Genomic DNA, 24,998 nt, shown 5'->3' on the forward strand with positions numbered 1-24,998 from the left:
ATAGGTTTTGTAAACATCACTTGCTGACCTGTCAATTCTCATTTCAAAAATGAAATCTTTTGTTTACATAGGTCTTCAGGTAGATTTGAAAATGTCGGATGCAGACTTTCATAGCGTCGCCTTTATATTCTTTTGGTATGGCTACAGCACTTTTGCAAATCAAGCACACGATATTATTAAACGACTGCACAAAATCATATTTTTCAGTCCAGCTATCCTGAAACTGCCGTTTTTCATCTTGTAGTTTGCGTTTCCTACTTGGCCCTGCTTTATCCATTGTAGAATTTATTTTTTACCGTTTCCTAGGGGGGATAATTAATTGGAGCAACCGCACCTATGAAAACAAAATAATCATATGACAAATAGATGAATTATAAAATTTGTTAACATTATTACTAACCGATTATCATAAGTAGACAGGCAATCGTGACATCACAGCTACTTTGCTTTGCGCATGTGCCATTTTTAAAAATTACCTATCACGTAACTTGTTAAAGTTAAAATAATACACGGTGAGGTGGGTTGCCAGCAAATCCACGAGGGCTGCAGTCTGTGCATCCCTAATCTAGAGGATCCACTCCTTTCTTGTCAAATCAAAGAATTCACTGTCATCACTCACTCAGATGGTTCCTCAACAGAAACTAGGGGACTCAAATGATGTCAAAAAGTCAATAATCAGACCTCGCAACATACTTCAGATCAACTTTTTTGATATTCAGTCATCTGTCCTAGAAGACAGATGTCATATATTATTGGATAAACAACAGTTTATCCTAGATTTGTTTTTACTTTGGAATCCCATCTTAATTTATTACTTGAAGAAGCCACTGGTCCTTAGTTTAAGAAGCAAGTGTATATTACTAATGACTATTAAACTTGTTTTTTTCATCAATGAACAGTCATACATTTTCATTAAATAAGGCATTCAAATTTGTTATAAAGGATTTTTAAGGTAGCACTTAAAAAAATTTTCATTAGTCATCTTGTAATCTGGTTGGCTTGAAGTGCCTTGAAAAAAGTTCCAAGTTTGGTGTCTAGAAGATGGTTTTCCAGATTATCTAGTTCTTAGTCCATTCACAATACTATTATATGTTTACAGCCTTTTGTGGGTGAAATTCACCTAGAGGTGTTCAAGTCTTTAGCAAATGGCTTGCTGCTTTTCTCTTTCTGATTGCATGCTATGTTGTGTGTGTGTGTGAGATAGTGAATCTTTATTTTTAAAGTTTGCAATGAACAATGGAATACTATGACTCCATTCTTTCATCTATTCCTCTCATATCAACAGCCCATCTGAAATGACTACAAATCCAATCCAAGTGAATGTTTAGTTATAGGTCATACATACAGCACTGTTCATTCTTGTTAGACCTTTGCAGAGGTCTGATAACCTTATTGATTTTAATACTAGCAAAACTCGATCTCTTATTTCAAGCAAGAAAGAAAGAAAGACTTTTTACCCACACTGGTGTGGGTAAAAAGTCTTTCAGCCAATAAAACATTGTACCAATCTTTCTTGATATAAACACATTCACATGTATCACTCCTAATGTTCCAAGCGGTTAAGATTTTTGTTTTAAGATTTCTGATTTCTACTTTATCTTGGGACAATGCTCATCCTATACAAATTGCAAATCCTTTCAACTATAACATCTGTTCTCACATTTCGCTGGTGTCCCTAAGAGCTTCCTAAGAATTCTTAACTCAGTGATGTCTGCTTAATAACCATTCATTCACTGATTCACCCCTCCTCCACAATCACAAACATGTTCAGTTTCTCTTGTAGGTACTTTTGTAGATACAATATTTGCATACCACTTTCATTAAAACCTGTATTGGTAAATCATCTATAAATTCATATATAATTTCTTCTAAACACCTATAAACAGTGAAATTTAAGTCTAAATCTATCTTGAAATGGTTCAAATTTAAATATGAAATGTCATGGAATAATTTTACATTAATATTTACTTTGAACATAGTGATTATGTAAAATTTCCAGAAGTTAAAGAAAAGTAAGATGTAGTTTACTTTTCTTTAACTTCTAGTCTTGCAGCAGCCGACTCTAAGGATCAGAATGGTTTCCTGAAAAAACTACACAGTTTACAAGAGTGGTCATAATGCAAGAGATTTCAGCATTTTTATTTTTTCTGTTGAAAATAGTGATCTTCAATCAGCTAAACGTTTTCTTAATAAGGAACCAATCAATATTATATTATGCAAAACAGTGTTCAAGATAAAAACAGCTTTTTAAATTTAAAAACTTACCTGACCTAATATAGAGCCTTCTCTCAAATCTCCATCATTGGCTTTTTCTTTACGAATATGAACTTCATGATATACACAGGAGGGGCGGGATTTTCGTGATAAAAGCTCTTGAAATGCTGCTTGATCAACTTCCTAAATAAGAAAACAGAATCTTCATATTCTCACTATACAGTGCAATTATAATACATGCTCTGATATATATTGCATGTGTGTGTGTGTGTGTGTGTGGATACACATATACACACACATGCATGTGCACATATGCAGAGCAATAGCAGTTCATAGTCAGAAGAAGCAATAGTTGAGGTTATATTTAAAATAATGCAAAGCAAGTTTTTTGTTTTATAAAAATAAAACAATTTTGAAATGGCATAACCAATCCAATGAAATTCTAACAAAATTAAAGAAACAAGCTGTATCACCAAAATGTTTTGAAAACACAGAATGTTAAGATATACTGTGCATCTTTCACCCAAAACAATCATAAATGCCTATAGGTGATTCAAATAAACAGTTACATATAAACATGTATAATTGAATCACCTATAGGCATGGACATTTATGATTGTTTTTGGGTGAAAGATGAATTTCAGGGCCTGGTGCGAAACCATACTACTTAAGCCTGAACTGGCTTGAAAAAGTTCTGTGTTTGGTCTCTCGAGGAGTTCTGAATTACCTAATCCCCAGAACCAATGCACTACAGGTTCACAACCCTTTCTGAATGGGAATCACAAAAGTTGTATCTACATCATAGAGGCATTAGCAATATAGCATAAACACAGATTTTGTTATCTAAATGAAAGTAAGCAATATACACATAACATACAGTGGTATCTCGCTAATCTGAACCTCTTTAGTCCGAACCCCCTAGTAATCTGAAGTGCAGTTTGAAAAAAAAAAGAAGAAAGTTTTATGTATTATTATTTTGTGTACTATTATTTTATTTAATAATTATTTTAACTATTATTATTTATTTTATTATTATTACAGTACAGTATTTTTTTCATATTGTCGATTGTACAGTTATACTGGAGGCCTATTTTGATTTATTGTGTTCACATTTGCTTTTTTATACTGTACAGTACGTACTGTATTGTCGGCGTGAATCACTGTCATCGTTAAAAACTGTGGCCTTCTAGAATTTACCAAGATAACTACAGTGATACAAAAAAAAAGAGGAAATTCAAAACGTGCATAATTTGGTTAAAAATATAAATCCAGATGTTGAAATTTCACAAATAGATGCTATTGAATGGATTACAGGTAGAACCGAAAGTGAATTTGAAATTAAATCAGATGCTGAAATTATAAATATGACACTACAGAATGAATTAGAAGATGATGATGAAGATAAAGAACTCGAAGAAAAAAATAAATAAATAAAACATGAAGAGGCAGTTGACAGTTTTAATGTGTGCATAGAATAGGCTAAGCAGAAGGATATGCCATTTCACAATATTTTATTGCTAATAAAAACACTTTTTGTGTGTGTTATCTTGTGAAACTTTTTTTTTGTATTGTGTACAAGAAAGTGATATTTTTAAGCAAATTAAGTTAAGTACTGACCTATGCAATTTTATTAAATCAGAATCCTCAACAATACAGGTACATACAAACTAAATTTTTTACTAAAATAAACTTGTGTACTGTATTATTTTTTAAGTTTTACATTACAGTACAGTAGCTTTTTTGTATTAGTTACTCCATTTATTTACAGAATTAAATTGATGTACCATTAGAATCTGATTATTTTTGTCTTATACGCTAGTTATTTTGGTCTCTCGGGGGGAAATTTGCTAATCCGAACTTTTCACTAATCCGAAAGAGCACGGTTTTTATTAGTTCGGATTAGTGAGATACCACTGTATAAGATATCATAGAGGCATTACCAATATAGAATAAACACAGATTTGGTTATCTAAATGAATTTAAGCAATATACACAAAATAACATAAAAAGAGATCAGAAAAATTAAAGGAATTATTATTATTATTATTACATGACACCTCCAGGGAGTCCCAAGATTCATTGAGGGAAAGCACCTGCTCTACAGCTCTCGATCTCCACCACTCAATCCACCAACTACAACAAACCACATGCTATCTGCTGCCCAACACTACTACTAGTATTTTCACAGACAATCACAAACATCCATGCCCATGGTGGGATTCGAACATGCAGCCTTTAGGCTGGAGAGATGATACGCTAACCACTCAGTCAACCAGGCTGGCAATTTTTATTTCTTAATATATTGGATGTTTTAATATGTTAATTCACAACATAAAATTTCAGTTGCAACTTGACAAAGGTTAATTAACAGATATCAACAAAGGTTTCATACTGGGTTTGCTCAAGGATTAAAGCTAGATAACAGGGATAACATCTCTACATTACCTATAAGAAATGCAGAGAACTGGCCAGGGCTTCTGATCCAGTATGCCATCCTCAACTTCCAGTGATGCACCGTGTAATCCAGATGTCACATCAACCAAATGCATTCTCTTAAAACTCAGATAAAATATTGTTATTATTACATCCTACATTAAGTCAGAAGACTCATTATGAGAGGCTCATTCAACTGACAACATATTTATCATACTGAATCTTAAAATCATTAACAACATGTTCTGGTAATGTGTCCCATTCACTGACAATTCTTCACATAAAAATCTACTCTTCACATCCTTCTTCACTATACTCTTACATAACTTTCAAGTATGGCGCCTGGTTATTTCCCTAGCACCATCTAATCTTTTTATAATCTCCTCTCGATTAATCCGATAAAATCCCCTCACTAACTTAAACTTCTATATCATATCCCCGTTTTTCCTCCTATCCACATCACATTTCTTCAACCTCTCTCTCTCTCTCTCTCTCTCTCTCTCCATAGTCAGCATTCTAGAGTCCTGATATTGTCTTATTGTCTTAGTCACCATTCTCCAGTGTTTCCACATTACACTGAAAACCAGGTGACCAAATCTGAGCACGATCTGATCAGTGCTTTATATAGTGGCACAACCACCTCCTCCTCCCTACATGTTAGAGTATTTCTTATCATAGTGACACTACAATGCGTATATATGTAGAAAGTATTTTACCTTGGGTATAATAAATGTTAAAGATACCAAGCTATTTTAAACCTGGTTTTACTCCATTTCCCAAGTAAGCAAACAGACAAATAAGTCAAGTTTGCACCTGCATATAATGCAAGTCTAACTGACCCTACAGGTAGTGCAAGACCAAGATAACTCATGGTAAAAGTAGAATAAGCTCTGATCACTAATCTTAATATTTACCCATAATGCAAAGCACATCTCCTGGAGGAGATGTATGATGCTTTGTATTAAATTAAAGGCAAGGGGCCACTACCCAGACAAGTTTCGACCTTTATTGAGGTCTCATCAGTGGGAGCCAGGCTAGAAATACCAAGATTTTAGTAATACAGAGCTTATAAGTATTTTACCAGAACAAGTTACCATAAGGTGTTTTAACCTTGTTAAATAAAAATCTCAGGAGGAGATATAAATGTAGAAAGTATTTTACCTTGGGTATAATAAATGTTAAAGATACCAAGCTATTTTAAACCTGGTTTTACACCATTCCCCAAGTAAGCAAACAGACAAATAAGTCAAGTTTGTGCCTGCACATAATGCAAGTCTAACTGACCCTGCAGGTAGTGCAAACTTGACTTATTTGTCTGTTTGCTTACTTGGGGAATGGAGTAAAACCAGGTTTAAAACAGCTTGGTATCTTTAACACTACAATGCGTAGTTTTCGCAAAACACGAAAGGTATATTATAACCCTCGTATGATGTGGATGTTAGGTTCCACAAAAATGGCACATTATGCGAGACTCAGATCACATAGAAAAAGCAGGGTTAGGTTCCGAAATCGTTTTTTTTAAAGATTATATAAACAATGACATATCCAACAAAAATATATTTTTATTTAATTCAGGTAATTCATGTAGTTAAGAAAACATAGTGTAAACTTATAAAAATACAAATCGTACATAAACTTCATTGCATATAATACATAAATGTTTTAGGCAAAATAAAATAGTGTATATTTTAATCGTCATCACTCTCTTCAAAACTAACATTTCGTAGATCTCCTTTAGTTAGGAGTGGCCGGACGTTGTCATCACTTGAAATCTCTTGGACATCATTAGTATAATTCTCATTGCATACTTCGGCTGGTTTAGTTATCAAGAAGTCAGTAATAGGATCTTACTTACCACTATGCTGCAATTTTTTATTAAGCTCATAATACGGAGCTAAACAAATATCGAATTGTCTCGTGAATTTTCCAGAGCACTACACTGAGAGATCATTATCCATAAATTAACTTTTTTTGCCAAGTCCAATCCTTCTGCTAATTTCTTTAAACTGAATTCTTTAACGAATTCATTGCAATCAGAATCATCGGCAGAACTTTTCCCGCTATTTAGTTTGAGTCATCTATTAATTGTACAGTTCCTCCTCATTTAAATCTATTTCCCCATCAATTAATTCACTATTGAAGAGATTGGAGCATTTATGAAAAAGTTCACGAAGGTGTGCTAATCGAAATCGAATGTATTCTCAGTCTTGTTCAATTGTTACCTTGACAGTTTACAATGGGTGGGTTTATACCCCTATTAACAAATGCGTATATCGCAAAAGCGTTCTAAGTGGCGATTACTATAAAAATAATTTTTTTTTACATAAAAAAAAAAGCATTAAATATTGTATGTAACTCATCAAAAAATAAAGTGCTCAGCTTGAGATTAACACGCTTATGATTTTTAATGCGCTTCCCTGGCAGAAAACGAAGACAATTTTCAACAATAAATACTTTATACGGTAAACAATTGATACACATGTGTGCTACACACCAGGGTATTTCCCCTAATATAAATTCGCTACTTATAACTACATGCGCAATACGGGCAGATGCAAATTTAATGAAGATAAAATTTGATTTTTAAGTAGCATGCTGAAAAATATATGAAAAGATAAAGGGTTATCACAGTTTGTAGACCGTCTTATATCGAAACCGTTTTGTATAAGTACCACATTATACGAGGGTTATCTGTAACATGCCTCTAAACTTCAGTATGCTGTCAATCATCACTCCCAAATCTCGAATCTCATCCACTACCTGCAATACAGCACCATCAATACAGTACACAGCCTTATATTTCTGCATTCCAAAACGCAACTCCTTGCACTTATTAATATTAAAACTACAACCCCCACTCCTTCCAAGTCAAAAATCTATTCAGATCTTCCTGAAGGAAATTAATGTCAGTAGTGCTACTTATAATTAATTCTCCCCAACTTTGCATCATCAGCAAACAACTGAAAGTCTCCAGTCAGTCCACATGATATACCATTTACAAACAAATTAAACAACAGGGGCCCCTAGAACAGAATCTGGGGCATGCTACTGGTTAGTTACACTCCTTTTTTTGAGACACTGCCCATCACACACAACTCCTGGTATTGTTTAGGTGAATCAATCACCAATTCATCTAACCAATGTACTATCTGTTCCCATCTTCTGCAGTTTTTACACCAACTTCTTCTTCCTAACATGGAATATACCATTTACCAATATACCAATCACCATGTGGGTGGAAGGGGTGGTGAAGCGCAATACATAGCCTCTCCCACTCAAATGTCAACCTCACCTTCCCGTGGTCCATCCTGTTCTAAAAGTACAAACGAGGCACTGGCGACCGAGTATGGGCGGTATAACCTTAACACCCTAACAGAGTAAATGCTGTTAGATCTGCCTGTACAGAGGAGTTAGGTAGCAGCCCTACCACTGGACTTACCCAGCGACAGGTTAGTAACCTGCCCTGGGGAAATTCAAAATACTTTCAAGTTTCATGCAAAGAAAAGCTGGACGGACTGTCAGGGAAAAGACCACAACCCAGGAAACGGTAAACGAAATTGGAAAAAGAAACACATAATGAAGATTGCAACATGGAATGTGAGAAGCATTGCACACAAAGAAGAAGAACTTGATAAACAACTAAACCAAGTTAACCTAAAGATATGTATAGTAACAGAAACAAAGAAAAAACAAAAAGGTACAAAAGAAACAAACAACTATATACAAATCTACAGTGGGGTAAAAAAAGAAGAAAGAGCAAAAGCAGGTATAATGATTATGGTACATAAATCCCTAAAGAACAATATTGTATATTACAACTATTTGAATGAAAGACTAATAGAAATTAGACTCAAGACATTAAGAGGCCACATAATAATAATTGGTGCATATGCACCAGAAGAGGGAAAAGAAGAAGATAGTAATATATTTTATAAAGAATTACAGAATGCCATAGATAAAACAAACAAAACTGACTATTTACTGCTAGCAGGAGATTTAAATGCCAGAATAGGAAACAAAAAATACAAAACAAACATAGGTAAATTTGGCGAAGATGCATGTAATCAAAATGGTCGCAGATTGCGCGATTTTGTCATTCATAATAATATGAGAATAATGAATTCAATGTTTAAACACAAGGAAATACATAAATATACTTGGTCAGCCAGAGGATACAAATCAGTAATTGACTACGTTATCACAAATTTTAAATTAGCGGAGTTAAATTTAGACGTAAGAGCATATCGAGGCTTTGAATTAAACTCTGATCATTATATGGTATCAGCAAAAATTCGTTTTAAACCAAAGTGGCTAAAAACACATAGAATTGAAAATTCTTACCAGCCAAGCTACAAAATTTCTTCATTACAGGATCCTCAAGTTAGACTACAATATCAAAAATGCACAAACTTAAAAACAGAAACCACACATGAATCAAGGGACATAGAAGATGAATGGGAAAATTTGAAACAAATTCTCACAAAAGCAGCAACAGAAACCTTAGGAATAAAGCACAAATGGATTAGAAAAAGAGGACTACGAGACTGGAACAAAGAAATAGAAAATATAATAAAAACCAAAAAGGACAGTTACCAGAAATGGCTAAATTCCAAAACAATAGAAGCAGAAATAGAGTATAAAAGAAATAGTGCAATTGCAAAACGAGAAGTAAGGAAAAAACATAGAGAAAGATGGAACAATTTCGTAACAGAACTAGAAAAGGATTTATTTAAGCCACAACCCAAAACCTATAAAGTAATAAAATACATGAATAAAGAAATAAAAGAAAAGATAAAAATACAAACAATAGATTTAGAAAAATGGGTGACCTATTTCCAAAATCTCTGGACAGATGAGAACAATGAATTAAAATTTTATAAGACAAAGAATGACCTAATAGAAAATATCACAATGTTAGAACTGAAAAATATAATAAAGAAGATGAAAAATAGGAAAACGCCAGGAGAAGACAATATAAATATAGAACTATACAAAAATGCAGGTGAAAAATTTAATGAAAGACTTTTGAAATTTTTTAATATAGTTTGGATGTCCAGAAAAACCCCTAACTCTTGGAAAAAAAGCACTGGTCATCCCAATCTATAAAAAAGGAAATAAAGACAATTGCAATAATTATAGGGGAATTAGCCTGCTGAATACAGGATATAAAATATATGCGGGAATATTAAAAGAGAAACTAAGCAGCATTGTAGAAAACAAATTACTAGAAGAACAAAATGGCTTCCAAAAAGGCCGATCCTGCATAGATCCAATTTTTACTTTAAAATTATTAATAGAAAAGAGAAGAGAATTTCAAAAAGAAACACATGTGGTGTTTATTGATTATGAAAAAGCTTTTGACAAAATTAGTCGACAAAAATTGTTTAAAATATTAACCAATTTAAACATACCAAACCAACTTTTACAATCTATTCGAGAAATATATACAGGAAATAAAATAGCAGTTAAATTAGAACACACCTCAAAATGGAAAGATATATCAAGAGGAGTATGACAAGGATGTGCCCTCTCACCTCTGCTTTTCAATATATATATAAATGAAATATTAACAATCTGGAAACAGCATAACCCATTTGGTATACAAATGACCCCGCAATTGAAGATAGATACACTACTATTTGCAGATGATCAAATAGTATTAGCTACATCAGAAGATGACTTACAAAGATCATTAAAATCATTAAATGATATCTCAAAGCAATATAATATGACAATATCCAAAGAAAAAACAAAAATAATGGCATTCAAAGGAGAAAACCCAATAAGAAGTAAAGTAGTGATAGATAATAAAATACTAGAACAAGTAAACACTTTCAGATACTTGGGATGTGATCTATCATACGAAGAAGAAAAAGACATAGACACTAAAATATCAAACTTTGTCAAAGTAAATGGCATAATAAACAGTATATTTAAACCATCCCTGGTACAAAAACACACTAGAATCAGACTATATAATGTCTTGTCAAAACCAACTCTACTATACGGAAGCGAAACATGGACCATGAAAAGGAAAGATGAAAAACGAATTCAAACAGCAGAAATGAAGTTCCTCAGAAAAACAGCTGGATATACCAAGTGGGACCACAAAACAAATAAAGAAATCTTACAATCCCTAAAAATCAAACCAATTAATTACTACTAGAACATTTAAATCGAATGGACAACAGCAGACTACCAAAAATATTATACAGATACAAAATAAGTGGAAAAAAGAAGAATTGGAAGACCAAGAAAGAGATGGCATGAGACCGGAACAGGCCACATGGCCTATATTATATACACCAACTTATCATGTGGAAATCTATCAAACGCTTTTGCAAATTCCAAGAATATCACTGTATATGATCCTCCCTTATCTAACACACACTCATCAACTTGTCATAAAATGCAAGTAAATTGCTAAAACATGACCTAACCTATTACAAATCCATGCTGACCATCATAAAGAATGCTATGCCCATCAGCCCAATCTTTTATTCTGTTCCTAATGAATCTGACTACAACTGCAGTTATAGAGATTGGTCTATAATTGAAAACTTCTGTCCTAGAACTATGACTGTGGAGTAGTACTATTTTGCTTTATGTCCACTCCTTAGGAACCTTACCCACTGCAATGAAAGTCTTGCAGTGGGTAAGGTTTCTAAAGAGTGGACATAAAGCAAAATAGTACTACTCCACAGTCATAGTTCTATGACAGAAGTTTTCAATTATAGACCACGGTCATACCTAAATGTTGTGCACATTCTTTAAGAATACGTGGCAATATGTCACCCTTTCCCATAGCCTTACTAACATCTAACCCAATATACACCTCATACATTTCTAATTCTTTCACTTCCAATTCTCCTAATACTTGTCTCTTTTCTGTATATTGCACGGCATCATTTAAACACGTATGGTATAGTGCTAAAGTGCACTTCAGCATAAAGTGCTCATTCAATAATTCTACTATATCCTTTGCAATAGTCACTCAGCTGCCAAGACTATCCACCAGTGTCAACCTGCCATAATTATTCTTTCTCTTGCTTGCATTATAATGGAAGGAGCATTATAACTGTCCCATGAAGTCCCTGAACAGGCAATCTCCTCTCATAGTGCACTTTTTCTTTCTTTGCTATGCTCATCACCTTCATAAGCTGCACTTTATACTCTTCATGGATCTGATTGCCGCCAACTGTCTTGTACCTCTTCCCTAGCATTTTCTTTTCAAATTCAGCTTTCTTGATTTCATTGTTCATTCATTTCACACTCCTCCTCTATTTACTCGCTTAACCCTTGGTATGCAGTTATACTTTGCATAGCAACATATGAATTTGTTGAATTTCATGAACTGTCAACATCTTTTCTGCACAGGTCATCTACCTAATGTATTGATTCTATTCGACTACAGAGCTTCCCTTTATCATCCACCTTATAATTCCAGATAATATACTCTTTTTTGGCAGTAATGTTTTCTTGTTTCACCATTTCCAAAACAAGTACCTCATGATCATTCTCACCAACTGGCAGTAGTGTCAATACTTCACTAACAACTGCATCTTGTGAATTAAATTAAAGATGCCAAGAAATTATATTCTTGATCTATCCTTTATCCAAGTGTAAGCAAACAAAGTTTGCATATGAAGTATCTATCTTCATGACTAAGCTACTTATATACAGAATCTAATTACTCCACATTAATTGCCTTAATATTCCAAATGCAAAGCACACATTGTTTTGGGTGTGTATAATGTTAAGTGCTCCTCAAACTCACTACTGTCATATCTGGGAAACATGCTAATGACTTTTCCGACAACACTATTATCCTTTACCTGTTGCAACATCTTCAATTCTCTATGAACATTCCATTTTTCATGAACTAAGTCATTTGTGTCCACAACTATCACTAATGCCTGCTCTTTCCTTTTCTGCACAGCATCTGTTATTTATTTTATTGTTTCACCAGGAAAGCATGTTTGGTGTAATTTATTAGTCATCACACCTCTAATGATTGAGTCCCAATACAATGATATATGATTATCCTTTGACCTTTTCTTCGTAATACTTCCTTCTTCCTTCTTATTCACATCAGACAATCAATTTCACCAACTCTTGCCTAAGCTCTTCTATTACAGTTCTGACTCAAGCTCCCATTTCTAAACACTCTAACCTATCAATAGACTTTACATTGACATTTAATTTACATTAAATTTAAGGAAAACTTTAATTTACATTAAAGTTTTCCTTATTTCTGTTTAATCTCACAGTCCTCAAATCTTTCACATTTTTCATTTTTGCAATGCATCTACTGGGAAAAATCCAGGGCAGAACTCAATCTTCATGGCAAAGCTTTCCATGGCATCGATGTGTGCTTCTTTATGGATGCCATTTTCAGAAAGCAGAAAATGCCGCAGGAATAAATAAGAAGCAAAAACACAAATAAACAAAATTCCAACAACAAACACTACCGAAGGACACTTGTATCCAGCATAAAAAAAAAATTTTAATTATATGTTAAAAAGTCATACTATGTACCAATTAAAAAATTACTTTTCTTAACACAGCTCAAATATACCATTACGTTCACTCATGACACTCCATATGATGGTACAAAATTATGAAATCTCATGTTGGCTGGGACATCACCTGGTTTACAAGCTTCTCCACACTGTTTTTGTCAGGGAACCATGGTGACTACGGAAAAGTTGGCTAGTGAAACACCCCAAACTCACAAAATTTAGGAAAGGCATCATGAAACATGAGGGGCTTTTAGAGATGCAATGTGTATGTGTGTAGGAAGTGTTATGAAAGTAATTGCCAGAAGTTGTGACAAAAGCAAGAAAGCAGTGTGGAGAATGTTTGTGAAAAAAATAAAAATAAAGTGCAGAAATATTAAATGTGGAAGAAAACAAAGAGACTAACAACTCTTCATAGGAATGAGAATAATGAATCATGAAAATTAAGAGAATAACAAGTGTGAATTAGACTAAATATGACATGAAAGAGTAGTGAAAGACAAGAACAGCAATGTCACCATAACAAGAGAAATAGCATGCTTATGCAGTCCTTCATAAGACAAAATATGGGCTACAGCAGCTGGAAAAGCATATGACAAGTGCTATAGAAGAGAAAAGTAAGAAAGGAATGAGAGGGAAGAGTAAGTAAAGCATTATGAACCAAAAAGGGAGTGCAGAGAAACAACAACTTATAGTGATTCCATGAGCAGGGATGTGTGGAATGAAATTATGCTTTTTGGTATGAAGGTTAAAGGTGTTAGTGATGCAGTCAGAATGCAAAGAGAGAAAGAATTAATTTTAGTAGGTACGAATGATTTGAAGGGTGAAATTTTTGGAATGTGATATGAAAGTTACTGGAAGGTTAAAAATAAGAATGCGAGAGTAGAGTCCACGTCTATTCTCAAAGTATGATAGGACCAAATTAAGAAGAGGAGCCATGATTGCAAATGAGCCAATATATATGTTGTGTAAGAGGAATGATGTGCAATTTTTAGATGGAGTGAATTTGATGGATGATAACAAATGGTCACTAATATAGGTTAGGGAGTTCAAAAACAGAGATAGATGTCAGCAATTAGTTAAATTAGTACAAGATGAATAATCCTAATGGGGACTTCAACTATAGGGACATTGGCTAGAAGGAAGAAAGGAAGCTACCAAGAGATAATTACCTAAACAGCATAAGATGGAGGAAAACTAGGATTTGAGGTTGCTAAGGGTCAAAGCTGTATAACTGAGAGGAGACCTCCACATAGCCTTTAAAGGAATGCGGAGAACCGACCAGGGTTTCTGACTTAATATCCAATCCTCACCTTCTCGTGGTGCACGCTGTTGGGTATCTACTTGGATACTGAACAAACAAGGATGGGCTTGCAATTTGGGATTTAGCCGACCAAATTGTATTCTTATTGGTTAAACCAAAATAAAAAATGATGGTAGAACATGACAAAATTTCATGCCGGCTGGGGCGTCGCCCGGTTAAACAAGGCCCCCGTTGTTTTCACCAGGGAACCAGAGCGAACAGTGAAAAGTCAGCTACTGGAACAAATCTGAAAACAAACCCCAACTCAACATCACCAGAGTTAAAGATTGGTACTAACAACGTAAGAAGCCTGAATGGCAAAGAAATGGAGCTAGCTGAGGAATTAGATAAGTACCAGATCGACATAATAGGGGTGACTGAAACAAAAAAGACCAAAACTGGTGAGATCTTTCTGAGTAATAAATACAAAATGTTATATTCATGCAATGACAATCAAGGAAAAGAAGGAGAAGCCATAGTATTCAACACAAAATACGAGGCTAATCTTCTCGAATGCTCAGTCTCAAGTAGAGTAATGTGGGCAAATATGAGAATGGGGAACTGGACAATGAGATTTATTTGTGCCTATGGTCCCACAGAAGGTTCTACTAAGGTAGAAGTGGAGGAATTTTTTGAGGCTTTAGAAAAAGCAACTGACACAATGAAAAAGGAAAAGATGGTCCTTGTTGGGGGATCTAAATAGCAGAATAGGAAATTATTGTGAGACATACAAAAATATTTTGGGAAAATTTGGAGAAAAGAGCAAAACTAATAATAAGGGCAAATATCTGTTGGATTTCTGCTCAGGACATGGACTGGTTATTACTAACACCATGTTCCAACATAAAAATGTGCACAAATTCACATGGAGAGAAGAGGCTAGGAATAAGAAAAGTCTCATTGACTATGTTATTGTTGATAGTGATGTTTTCTCCCTGATGCAGGACACCAGAGTGTACAGAGGATTTGAAATTGGAAGTGATCACTATTTAGTCTTGAGCAAGATAAAATTGAATTTCATTTTGAAAAAAAAAAAACACGTAAGAAAGTTTTAAAGCGAATAAAAGTTGAGTAGCTCTCAGATGTGAACTGTAGACTAAAATACACAAAGATTATTGAAGAAAAAATGAAAGAGTTTGAGAACAGGAATCAAACCTTGGAGATTCAGTGGCAAGCCTTGAAGAAAACACTGATTGATTCTGCCAGAGAGGCATGTGGTGAGGTTGTCTGTAAGGATAAAAAAATCAGAACTCCCTGGTGGACACAAGAAGTTAAAGAGGCAGTGAAGGGAAAGAAGAAAGCATATCAAAAGTTCCTGTCAAATAAGTCAGCTTGTGCTCTTAGAGAATATAGAGACAAATGCAAGAATGCTAAACACTGTATAAAACTAGCTAAACAAAAGTCATGGGAGGACTTTGGCAAGAATATAGAAAATAAATATCAAAAAGGTGGCAAAATATTCTGGAGATTATTGAAGAAGCTTAGGAATGGAGGAAAAAGTGCTGTAAAAGGAGTTAGAGATGATAAAGGTGACATGAAAACGGGAGAAAAAGATATCCTTGAAGTATGGAATAATTACTTTGAAAAACTGCTAAATGAAACAAGCAGTGATGACAGCACAGTGGTAAAAAACACTGACCAAGCATGCAGTCAGGGATACATATCCATACTTGAAGTAAAAAAAGTCATCAAAGGCTTGAAATGTGGAAAGGCAGCAGGAGTACATGATATTCAACCAGAAATGCTGAAGTATGGTGGTATAAGAGTCTTACAGTGGCTGCACTGTATAGTTCAGAAATCCTGGACAGAGGGATGAATTCCCAATGATTGGAGTAGAGCTCTCATAGTACCCATATATAAAAAGGGAAAAGAAACTGCATGTGATAATTACAGAAGTATTTCTCTACTGAGTGTTCCTGGCAAGATCTATGAAAGTATACTTGAGAAACGGTTGAGAAGAATTGTGGAAGAAAAGCTTGGTGAAGAACAAGCTGGATTCAGGCCAAATAGAGGCTGTCAGGATCAGATCTTCACTTTACGACAAATAGTCGAGAAAGCATGGGAATATAACAAAGATCTGTATTTAAGTTTTGTCAATCTGAAAAAGGCATATGACAAGGTGCATTACATCAAGCAATACTTAGTCTTTATTTGAGTTGTAAGTCAGCAGTTAGAATTGAAGGAAGTACAGAAAGATGGTTTAATGTTAAATCTGGTGTGAGACAAGGATGTACATTATCCCCACTGTTATTCATTATCTATATGGATCACATTATGAAGGAAAGTGGTATTAAACATGATATCAAAATTGGAGATGTTAATGTCAGCTCTTTGCTTTATGTGGATGATGTTATACTTCTAAATAAATCCGCTACAAGTCTGCAAGATTCTCTGACTAAATTGAATAGCTGTTGTAATAGATATGGTATGAAGGTCAGCAATAAAAAGACAAAGACAATGAAAATAGGCAGAATCATTGAAAATATCAACTGTGTTGTGAATGGAGAACCTGTGGAACAAGTAAAACATTTCAGCTATTTAGGCACGATTTTTACTGAATATGGTAAATTAAATATAGAAATAGACAACAGAGTCAGCAAAGCTGGTATGGTGGGAAGTCAACTGAATAAATTCATATGGAATAAGAGAGAAATTAGTCGGAACACTAAATTAGCTGTATACAAGACAGTGTTCAAACCAGTTTTAACTTATGGATCTGAGAGCTGGGTCAGAAGTAAAACACTTGACTAAAGACTAGAGACCACAGATATGAGAGTCCTGAGAAACATTATAGGCGTGAACAGATGGCATCAATGGCAATATCATATTAAAAACGAGGATATTAGGAAAGAACTTGACACTGTCAGCATCCAGGAATGCGTTAGCAGAGCTAATCTCAGGTGGTATGGTCACTTAAACAGAATGGGCGAAGAAAGATTAGCAAAACAAGTGTTCACTGCCAGGTTGGCAGCAAAATGACCCCGAGGAAGACCAAGATATAGGTGGATTGATACTGTACAAAGTGCCTTAGACGATAGAAATATAGGATCTGATAATGTTGGAGTCTTGACAAGTAACAGACTGATTTGGAGGAAAATTATAGCTAGGAAATTAATAATGATGTAATTGTTTTCATGTAGTACTATCATATCCTGTACACCCCTTGAGGGTACATGGCAGGAATTTGATGATGATGAAATCTGTTGAGAGAATTATATAATTTACCTATAACCAAAATAACCACTTATTCCCAAATGGTGAGAGAGCAAACATAGAGTTCTGAAAAGTCACTAAACTTTGTGGTTTCACAAAAAATTGTATATGGTTAGTCACTTTTCAGATCAGGACTGTATGTTCACTCTCTCCATTTGGAAGTAAATGGTTACTTTGGTTAGTGAGATTATGATAAACTGGAGTGGTGTACTACATAAGAACTTGTGAAAATGATGTCACTCACAAGGAATGGAGAGAGGAAAGAGGACTAGATAATTCTGTTATATAAAGGAGGCTTAATGACAGATGTAGTAATTCAGATACTTGAGATACTGATCTAGCTCAACAGTTTAATACTTTAACCATGATGCAATGGTAAAAGTATTAAAAAAATTGGTTAAGGAGAGAATCAGAAATGGATGAATATGGATAAGATTAATTCCATAAGATACATAAAAATATGCATATAAAAAGGTGGGTAGTTATTCTAAATTATACAAATATTTCAGTTTAAGTATCTTAAACCACTATGAGCAAGGAAATTCAAACTGCAACAATTATGTGCACAGAGAGTGGCATCATTTTTTTTTTTTTTTCATATGTACTTGGAAGTAAAATATAATACTATTAGTATCTAAAACAGATGCGCAACTTAAAAAAAAACCTAACAATATAATTACCAAAAACAATATCTCAAATTTCAGGCATAAATAACTGTTACCAAGAGATTTGGATCGTGATGAAAGACCTTATCACTTTCTTTAAAAAAATGAAAAGATGTTCAAATTTGCAGGAGCACCTATGCAATAATTTAGCATCATCTTGACAATTCTGTAGCTAGTATTTATAATCCATGTTTGGCAAAGGCAGATTTGTTATGTTTTTTTGAATTTCTTGATTCAGTAAAAGACTGATGTTCAGAAATATATTTAGTGACTGGCTCAACACCGTTACCTCATCATTGAAGAATTGGTCAAGTAAATCCCTGCCTGCCAGTCCATTCTCATTTGCTCAACATCTATGTAGATACCTACTAACATTTGATAACTTTTGAAAACCATTTCTAAACATAATGGGAAAAATTAAGGTTATTATTAATAGAACAGTTAGGACTGCATCCTAACCATTATTCTTACAATACTTACCTCTCTCTCTCTCTGTAAAAGCATTCACTGTTGGAGTACTGACAACTACATTTGGCAATCCATTTCCATCGTTCACTACTCTTCAAGAAAAAATCTAGTCTGCACACTTTTACACAACTTCCAGAAGTGAACCCTTGTTCTCTCTCTCTCTCTCTCTCTCTCTCTCTCTCTCTCTCTCTACTTGTCATGTATTGAAAAATTTTTTGTATTAATCTTATAGAATCTCTTGAGTAACTAATAAGTTTTAATCATGTCTCCTCCCTTCTACCTATGACCTAAACTCTGCAACCTACACAACTTTATGCTTCACGGAGCATTTCACAAACTTGTCACCAGCTTATTAACTCGCTGAATCGTCTCTGTCACCTCCTGATACCCAAGAAACCTAGGTAACCAAATCTGTGCATAATAGTCAAGATGAGTCTATCTTTACATGTCAATGTGTTCTTCAACATCCAAGTAATTCTTTGATCTATTCTGCCAACTTTTGCAATATGTCCTCTGAACTCTATACACAATCATCTCCAAATACCTAGCCTCACCAATTTTCTGCAATCCAATGCCAAGGTTAGCATAACATTTATCTGATGTCGGGAAAAGTTTCAGAAGGATAAAGACTAGGTGGATTGACTGGTAAGTTTGAAGACTGAAGTCTTCAAGATCAAGAATATTAGGGACCTCTCAATTAACAGATTAATTTGGAAGAAAACTGCTGATAGGAAGCTAGTAATATCGTCAAATGAATTATGAAGTATTAACACTTGTTCTGAACATCCCTTGGAGGTAAATATCAACAGATGATAAATTAATACTTACATTTCCTATTAGAGAAAAACTACTTTCTGATTCATATCGAATTCTTCTTTTCCTTTCCTGTGACATCATCTGTGTAGTAACATTATTAGAGATAGCTTCTTCCTCTTCCGTAAGAAAAGGTTCATCAGTCACACATCCACTATCTCTACTTAACTGTTCTTTGTAGGTAACTGAATTTTGAGAACTATTACTACAAATGCTATCAGGAAGTGAACGGCTTCCACATGATGAGCAGCGTGACCGGAGAAATTCACCAAGATGGGTTCTTTCATATTCTGATGGAGAGACACAGAGTTCTTCAGTACCACGGATAACAGTCTTACATGATGACTGTGAAAAAATAATACGGATAATATCATTTCAATGATTCACGGTATTTTAATATCACTAAATAATAAAAATAAGTTCAATTAAACTGGTTCGTCTGAGTTTTTATAAAAAACAAAATGTTATCATTATATAGTAGCAAATTACAGTTCAATTAGCATCCCAGGAGTGGTGATTAAAGTATTGGAGAAATGGGTGAAAGATGAATTTAAGACTGAGTAGATAAAAATATGATACTCTATAAGGGACAACATGGTTCTGTGAAGGGCAAGTCTTGCCTTAGTAATTTGCTTATTTTTTATAATAAAATGACAATAGAGTTGGATAAGGGAAATGGCTACTCAGTGATATTGCTAGGCTTGGCAAAAGCATTGTACAAGATTCCACATAGTGCGGAATCTTGTGAAATCACCACATGCGGGATCCACACTATGTGGATTCTCCATGCAGTGAGGTTGTCTGCAAGGATAGAAAAATCAGAGCCCCATGGTGAACACAGGAAGTTAAAGAGGCAGTGAAGGAAAAGAAGAAAACATATCAAAAGTTCCTGGCAAATAAGTCAGCTTGTGCTCTTAGAGAATACAGAGACAAATGTAAGAAAGCTAAACACTACGTAAAACTAGCTAAACAAAAATCATGGGAAGACTTTGGTAAGAACATAGAAAATAAATATCAAGAAGGTGGCAAGATATTCTGAAGGTTGTTGAAGAAGCTCAGAAATGTAGGAGAGGGTGCTGAAAAGAAATTAGAGATGATAAAGGTGACATGAAAACTAGAGAAAAAGATATCCTTGAAGTATAGAGTAATTACTTTGAAAAATTGCTAAATGAAACAAGCAATGATAGCACACTGCTAAAAAACACGTAACACTGATGCAGACAGGAATACATATCCATACTTCTTCTTCTTCTTCCTAACATGGAATATAGCCCATGTGGCCTGTTCCGGTCTCATGCCATCTCTTTCTTGGTCTTCCGATTCTTCTTTTTCCACTTATTTTGTATCTGTATAATATTTTTGGTAGTCTGCTGTTGTCCATTCGATTTAAATGTTGTAGCCATTTTTGTTTATACTGTCTTATGTAGTAATTAATTGGTTTGATTTTTAGGGATTGTAAGATTTCTTCATTTGTTTTGTGGTCCCACTTGGTATATCCAGCTGTTTTTCTGAGGAACTTCATTTCTGCTGTTTGAATTCGTTTTTCATCTTTCCTTTTCATGGTCCATGTTTCGCTTCCGTATAGTAGAGTTGGTTTTCAACCAGAAATTGTCGAATATGGTGGTATAAAAGCTTACAGTGGCTGCACTGCATAGTTCAGAAGGCCTGGACACAGAGACGAATTCCCGATGATTGAAGTAGAGCTCTCATACTACCCATATATAAAAAGGGAAATAAAACTGAATGTGAGAATTACAGAGGTATTTTCCTACTGAGTGTTCCTGGTAAGATTTATGCAAGTATACTTGAGAAACAATTGAGAAGGATTGCAGAAGAAAAGCTTGGTGAAGAACAAGTGGATTCAGGTCAAATAGAGGCTGTCAAGACCAAATTTTCATGTTACGAAAAAAAAATAGTTGAGAAATCATGGGAATGTAACAAAGATCTGTATTTAAGTTTTGTAGATCTGGAAAAGGCATATGACAAGGTGCCAAGAGAAAAACTATTCAAAATGCTACAGTTGCATGGTGTCAATGGAGCATTATATCAAGAAATACAGTCTTTATTAGAGTGTAAGTCAGCAGTCAGAATTGAAGGCAGTACAAGAAGATGGTTTTTATGTTGAATCTGGTGTCAGACAAGGATGTACATTATCCTCTCTGTCATTTATTATCTATATGGATCGCATTATGAAGGATAGTGGTTTTTAAAAAGGAATGCACTTCATAACCTGAAGATTACAGGAGAGGATGCAGCAGCAGATCACAAACCAGCCAAAAAGTTTCAAGAGAAGTTAGCCAAAATTATTGAAGATGGTGGATATCGCCCTGATCGAGTGTTTAATGCTGACGAAACAGGATTGTTTTGGAAGAAATGCCTAGTCGAACTTACATCACAAAGTCTGAGAAAAAAGCAAGTGGGTTTTAAGCAAGCAAAGATTGAGTAATGTTGTTACTTTGTAGCAATGCATCAGGGGATCGAATATCGAAATCCCCTCCTAGTAAATCGATCTCTAAGAGATCGATTTACTACGTGCTCTAAAAGGCAAAGATCTAAAACAGCTGCTGGTACATTGGATGGCTAATACAAAGGCCTGGGTAACAACTGCTGTATTTACTGAATGGTTCAATAATTGCTTTGTACCAGAAGTGGAAATATACATGAAACAAAAAGCTCTCGATTTTCAAGTTTTATTAATTGTTGGCAATGCACTAAGTCATCTGCATTTAGAACATCCAAATGTGTAGGTAGTGTTTTTTCCACCTAATACAACAAGCATTATTCAGCCATTAGATCCAGGAATAATTGCTACTTTTCAAAAATATTACGTTTAGCACACTTTTCAATTTATATTGGATAAAGTACAAAATGAATCATTAACAGTAACTGAGATTTGGAAAAATTTTCTATTTTGGACTGCTTAAATCATGTTGCATCTGCTATCACTGAAATAAGACTACAAACTTTAAATGCTTGCTGGAAAGCAGCTTGGCCTGGATGTGTTACAAACAGTGCAACCATTCAAACATCTACATTATCAGCTGAAATCATTACTTTGGCACACATGAAATTAGTGGTGAAGGTTTTGATATGTTTAGCCAGAATGATGTAGACGAATTGCTTGTGGATAATGCCTTGAGTGATGACGATATTAGTGGATATCGATTAACTTTAGATATCGTCAAAGATCCAGAAAATGATAGTGAAGCAGAAGAAAAACCTTTCCTCCTCACTGCAAATATAATTCAGGAAGGTCTTGAACTGTGCAATAAATTGGAAAATCGTTTTCTTGTTAATGACACAAATTCTGAACGAACCTTTAAATTCCAACATGAGCTGAAGAACTGTATGTCTGGATATTGCGAGCTGTATAAAAACTTAGTATAATCATCATCACAAAGTTTAATTACTGATCACATTATCAGAAGAAATAAATCAGCACAGAATGAAGGTGAAGCTAATTCTGTTTGTGAAGAACCATTGCCTTTACCATACAGATCTGATGCACTGACTATCTCTTCTGGTGATGAAAGTGATTTCGCATCAGTTCGCAAATGTTGCTGAATATTGTCTAATAGCGACAATAATTCTGATGAAAAAATGTAAAAAAAAAAAGTTACTTATCAATAAAATTAAATGAATAAAGCTTTAAAATAAACTTAGGCATTCTTATTTTCCTGAATTTTTATAAACTTTTTTATGCAATTTTAAGTTGGTTTTTATTCATTGCTTTGGTTTTATGCGGTTTTAGAAAATTACGGACCGTATCCCTAATTTTTCAACTTAAGTTAGGTCGTTTTTGTGCATTTTTTACATGCGATTTTCTGTGGAATGTATCTACCGCATAAAAAGAGACCCAACTGTACTTGAATTTTTTAGGCTATCATACTGTTGAGATCATGGTGGTTGATTCAAATTTCACAAGCTTTCTTAAATTTGCACTCATACCGGATTTTGGTGTGATGTAACGAATAGCTACCTTTCCAATCTATTCCATGTAGATATTCAGGGCATGATCAGAAAGGCCAGATTTACTGTATTTATCAAATTTAACATGCCATTTGTGAGCCTTTTCTGGACAGGAATTGTGGATCCATTTGCACCTATATCAGGCAAGTTACAAGTGCATTGAATATGATATACTCCAGGGTAGGCCAGAAGAGGAAGAGGATCTTTGGAAGAACTGAAAGAGTTCTTTAATTTTCCTGGAGGTATTTAATATATGGAATGGCTAAGGGTTTTTTTTTTTTGTAACCTACCTTATTTTTGGTTCCCTCATGAAGAATTCTGTTCATAGTATTTTTGCTGTTGCTGTGTTTTCAGAAAAGTGTTGCTGATAATTTGTAATTCATGCTTAAGTACTTACTCATTAGAGCAAATATTTTTACTCTGATTCTGAGCAATGATAATGACACCCAGCTTTTGTGTTGTGTGGTGGTAAGAGTTTGTGTGTGTGTATTGGCGAGTATGTGTAAGCTTGCCCACACATACCAGTGAAAGATACAATGTCCTAAGGAAGACATGTGACAAGCATATCCAGAAATGAAAGTGTGTTCTGACATTCAATTTCAGTGGTGAATTGAATGTATTTGTGTTGTTTATTCAGGTGACTGAAGGTGTCTAAAGTTTGGTAGCCATGTGATGAAAATATTGTCAACATATCTGAGCTGACCTTGGGGTTTTAAAGTAAAGGAATCTGCAAAAGTATCCTCAAAGGCTTCGATATAAAAGTTGGCAATTGGAAGTGACAGTGATTAGCACATAGCTGTACCTTCTTTGTGTAGGTTTTTGAATTTTTATGTAGCAGATTCCTAAAGTATTCTGCTACATAAAACAAGCAGAACTTAGTACATGGGCAAAGAGGATTCATGATATTAGACTGAAATTTGTTCTGAAAAAAAAGGAGCTATACCAATTGGGGCATTCGTGACAAGAACAGATACATCAAAACTGACTAAATTCATTTTTTTCAAGTATGATGTTCTTAATTTTGTTTACAAGTTCATTTTATTCATCATTTTCGTGTTTTACTTGTCTTATTTATGAATCATTATCAACACTATTCTCTTACTGCATGTTGTCAGCAAAACCTAGTTTGGCTCCAAATATTTTTTGCATCCTCACCTTCCAAAACTATACAACGAGATATATCTTTAAAATTACTTTCCAGTATTAATTAAAATTTTATATTAATCTTTTAACTTAGCCTCTAGTTGGAGATGTTGGGTAGCTCCATTACCTACTAAGCTCTGCTATTTTTATATTATGTATCATCAGGAGCAACACGAAACCTTATTTTCAGAAAATCCATACACTAATGGTATCACTCTTAATATGGTAGTTTCGATCATTTAAAAAAACGAGTGCTCA

At 34.3% G+C, this 24,998-nt stretch overlaps 1 protein-coding gene across 1 annotated transcript in view; it reads right to left on the bottom strand.

The window, feature by feature from the left end:
• The window catches only part of LOC150107972 (eukaryotic elongation factor 2 kinase-like), a 314,298-nt gene that overhangs the window by 58,452 nt on the left and 230,848 nt on the right, over positions 1-24,998 (bottom strand). Inside the window, exons 8-9 of the mRNA XM_090415490.1 lie at positions 19,644-19,973; positions 2,266-2,397 (exon numbers count right to left, since the gene is read on the bottom strand). Coding sequence (XP_090271616.1) covers positions 2,266-2,397; positions 19,644-19,973 — 462 coding nt within the window. The remainder of the gene's footprint in view (positions 1-2,265; positions 2,398-19,643; positions 19,974-24,998) is intronic.

Source organism: Typopeltis vanoorti, chromosome 3, assembly GCF_054136105.1.
Source record: "Typopeltis vanoorti isolate ZY-2024b chromosome 3, IOZ_Tvanoo_1.0, whole genome shotgun sequence".
In the NCBI taxonomy this organism is placed as follows: Eukaryota; Metazoa; Arthropoda; class Arachnida; order Uropygi; family Thelyphonidae; genus Typopeltis; species Typopeltis vanoorti.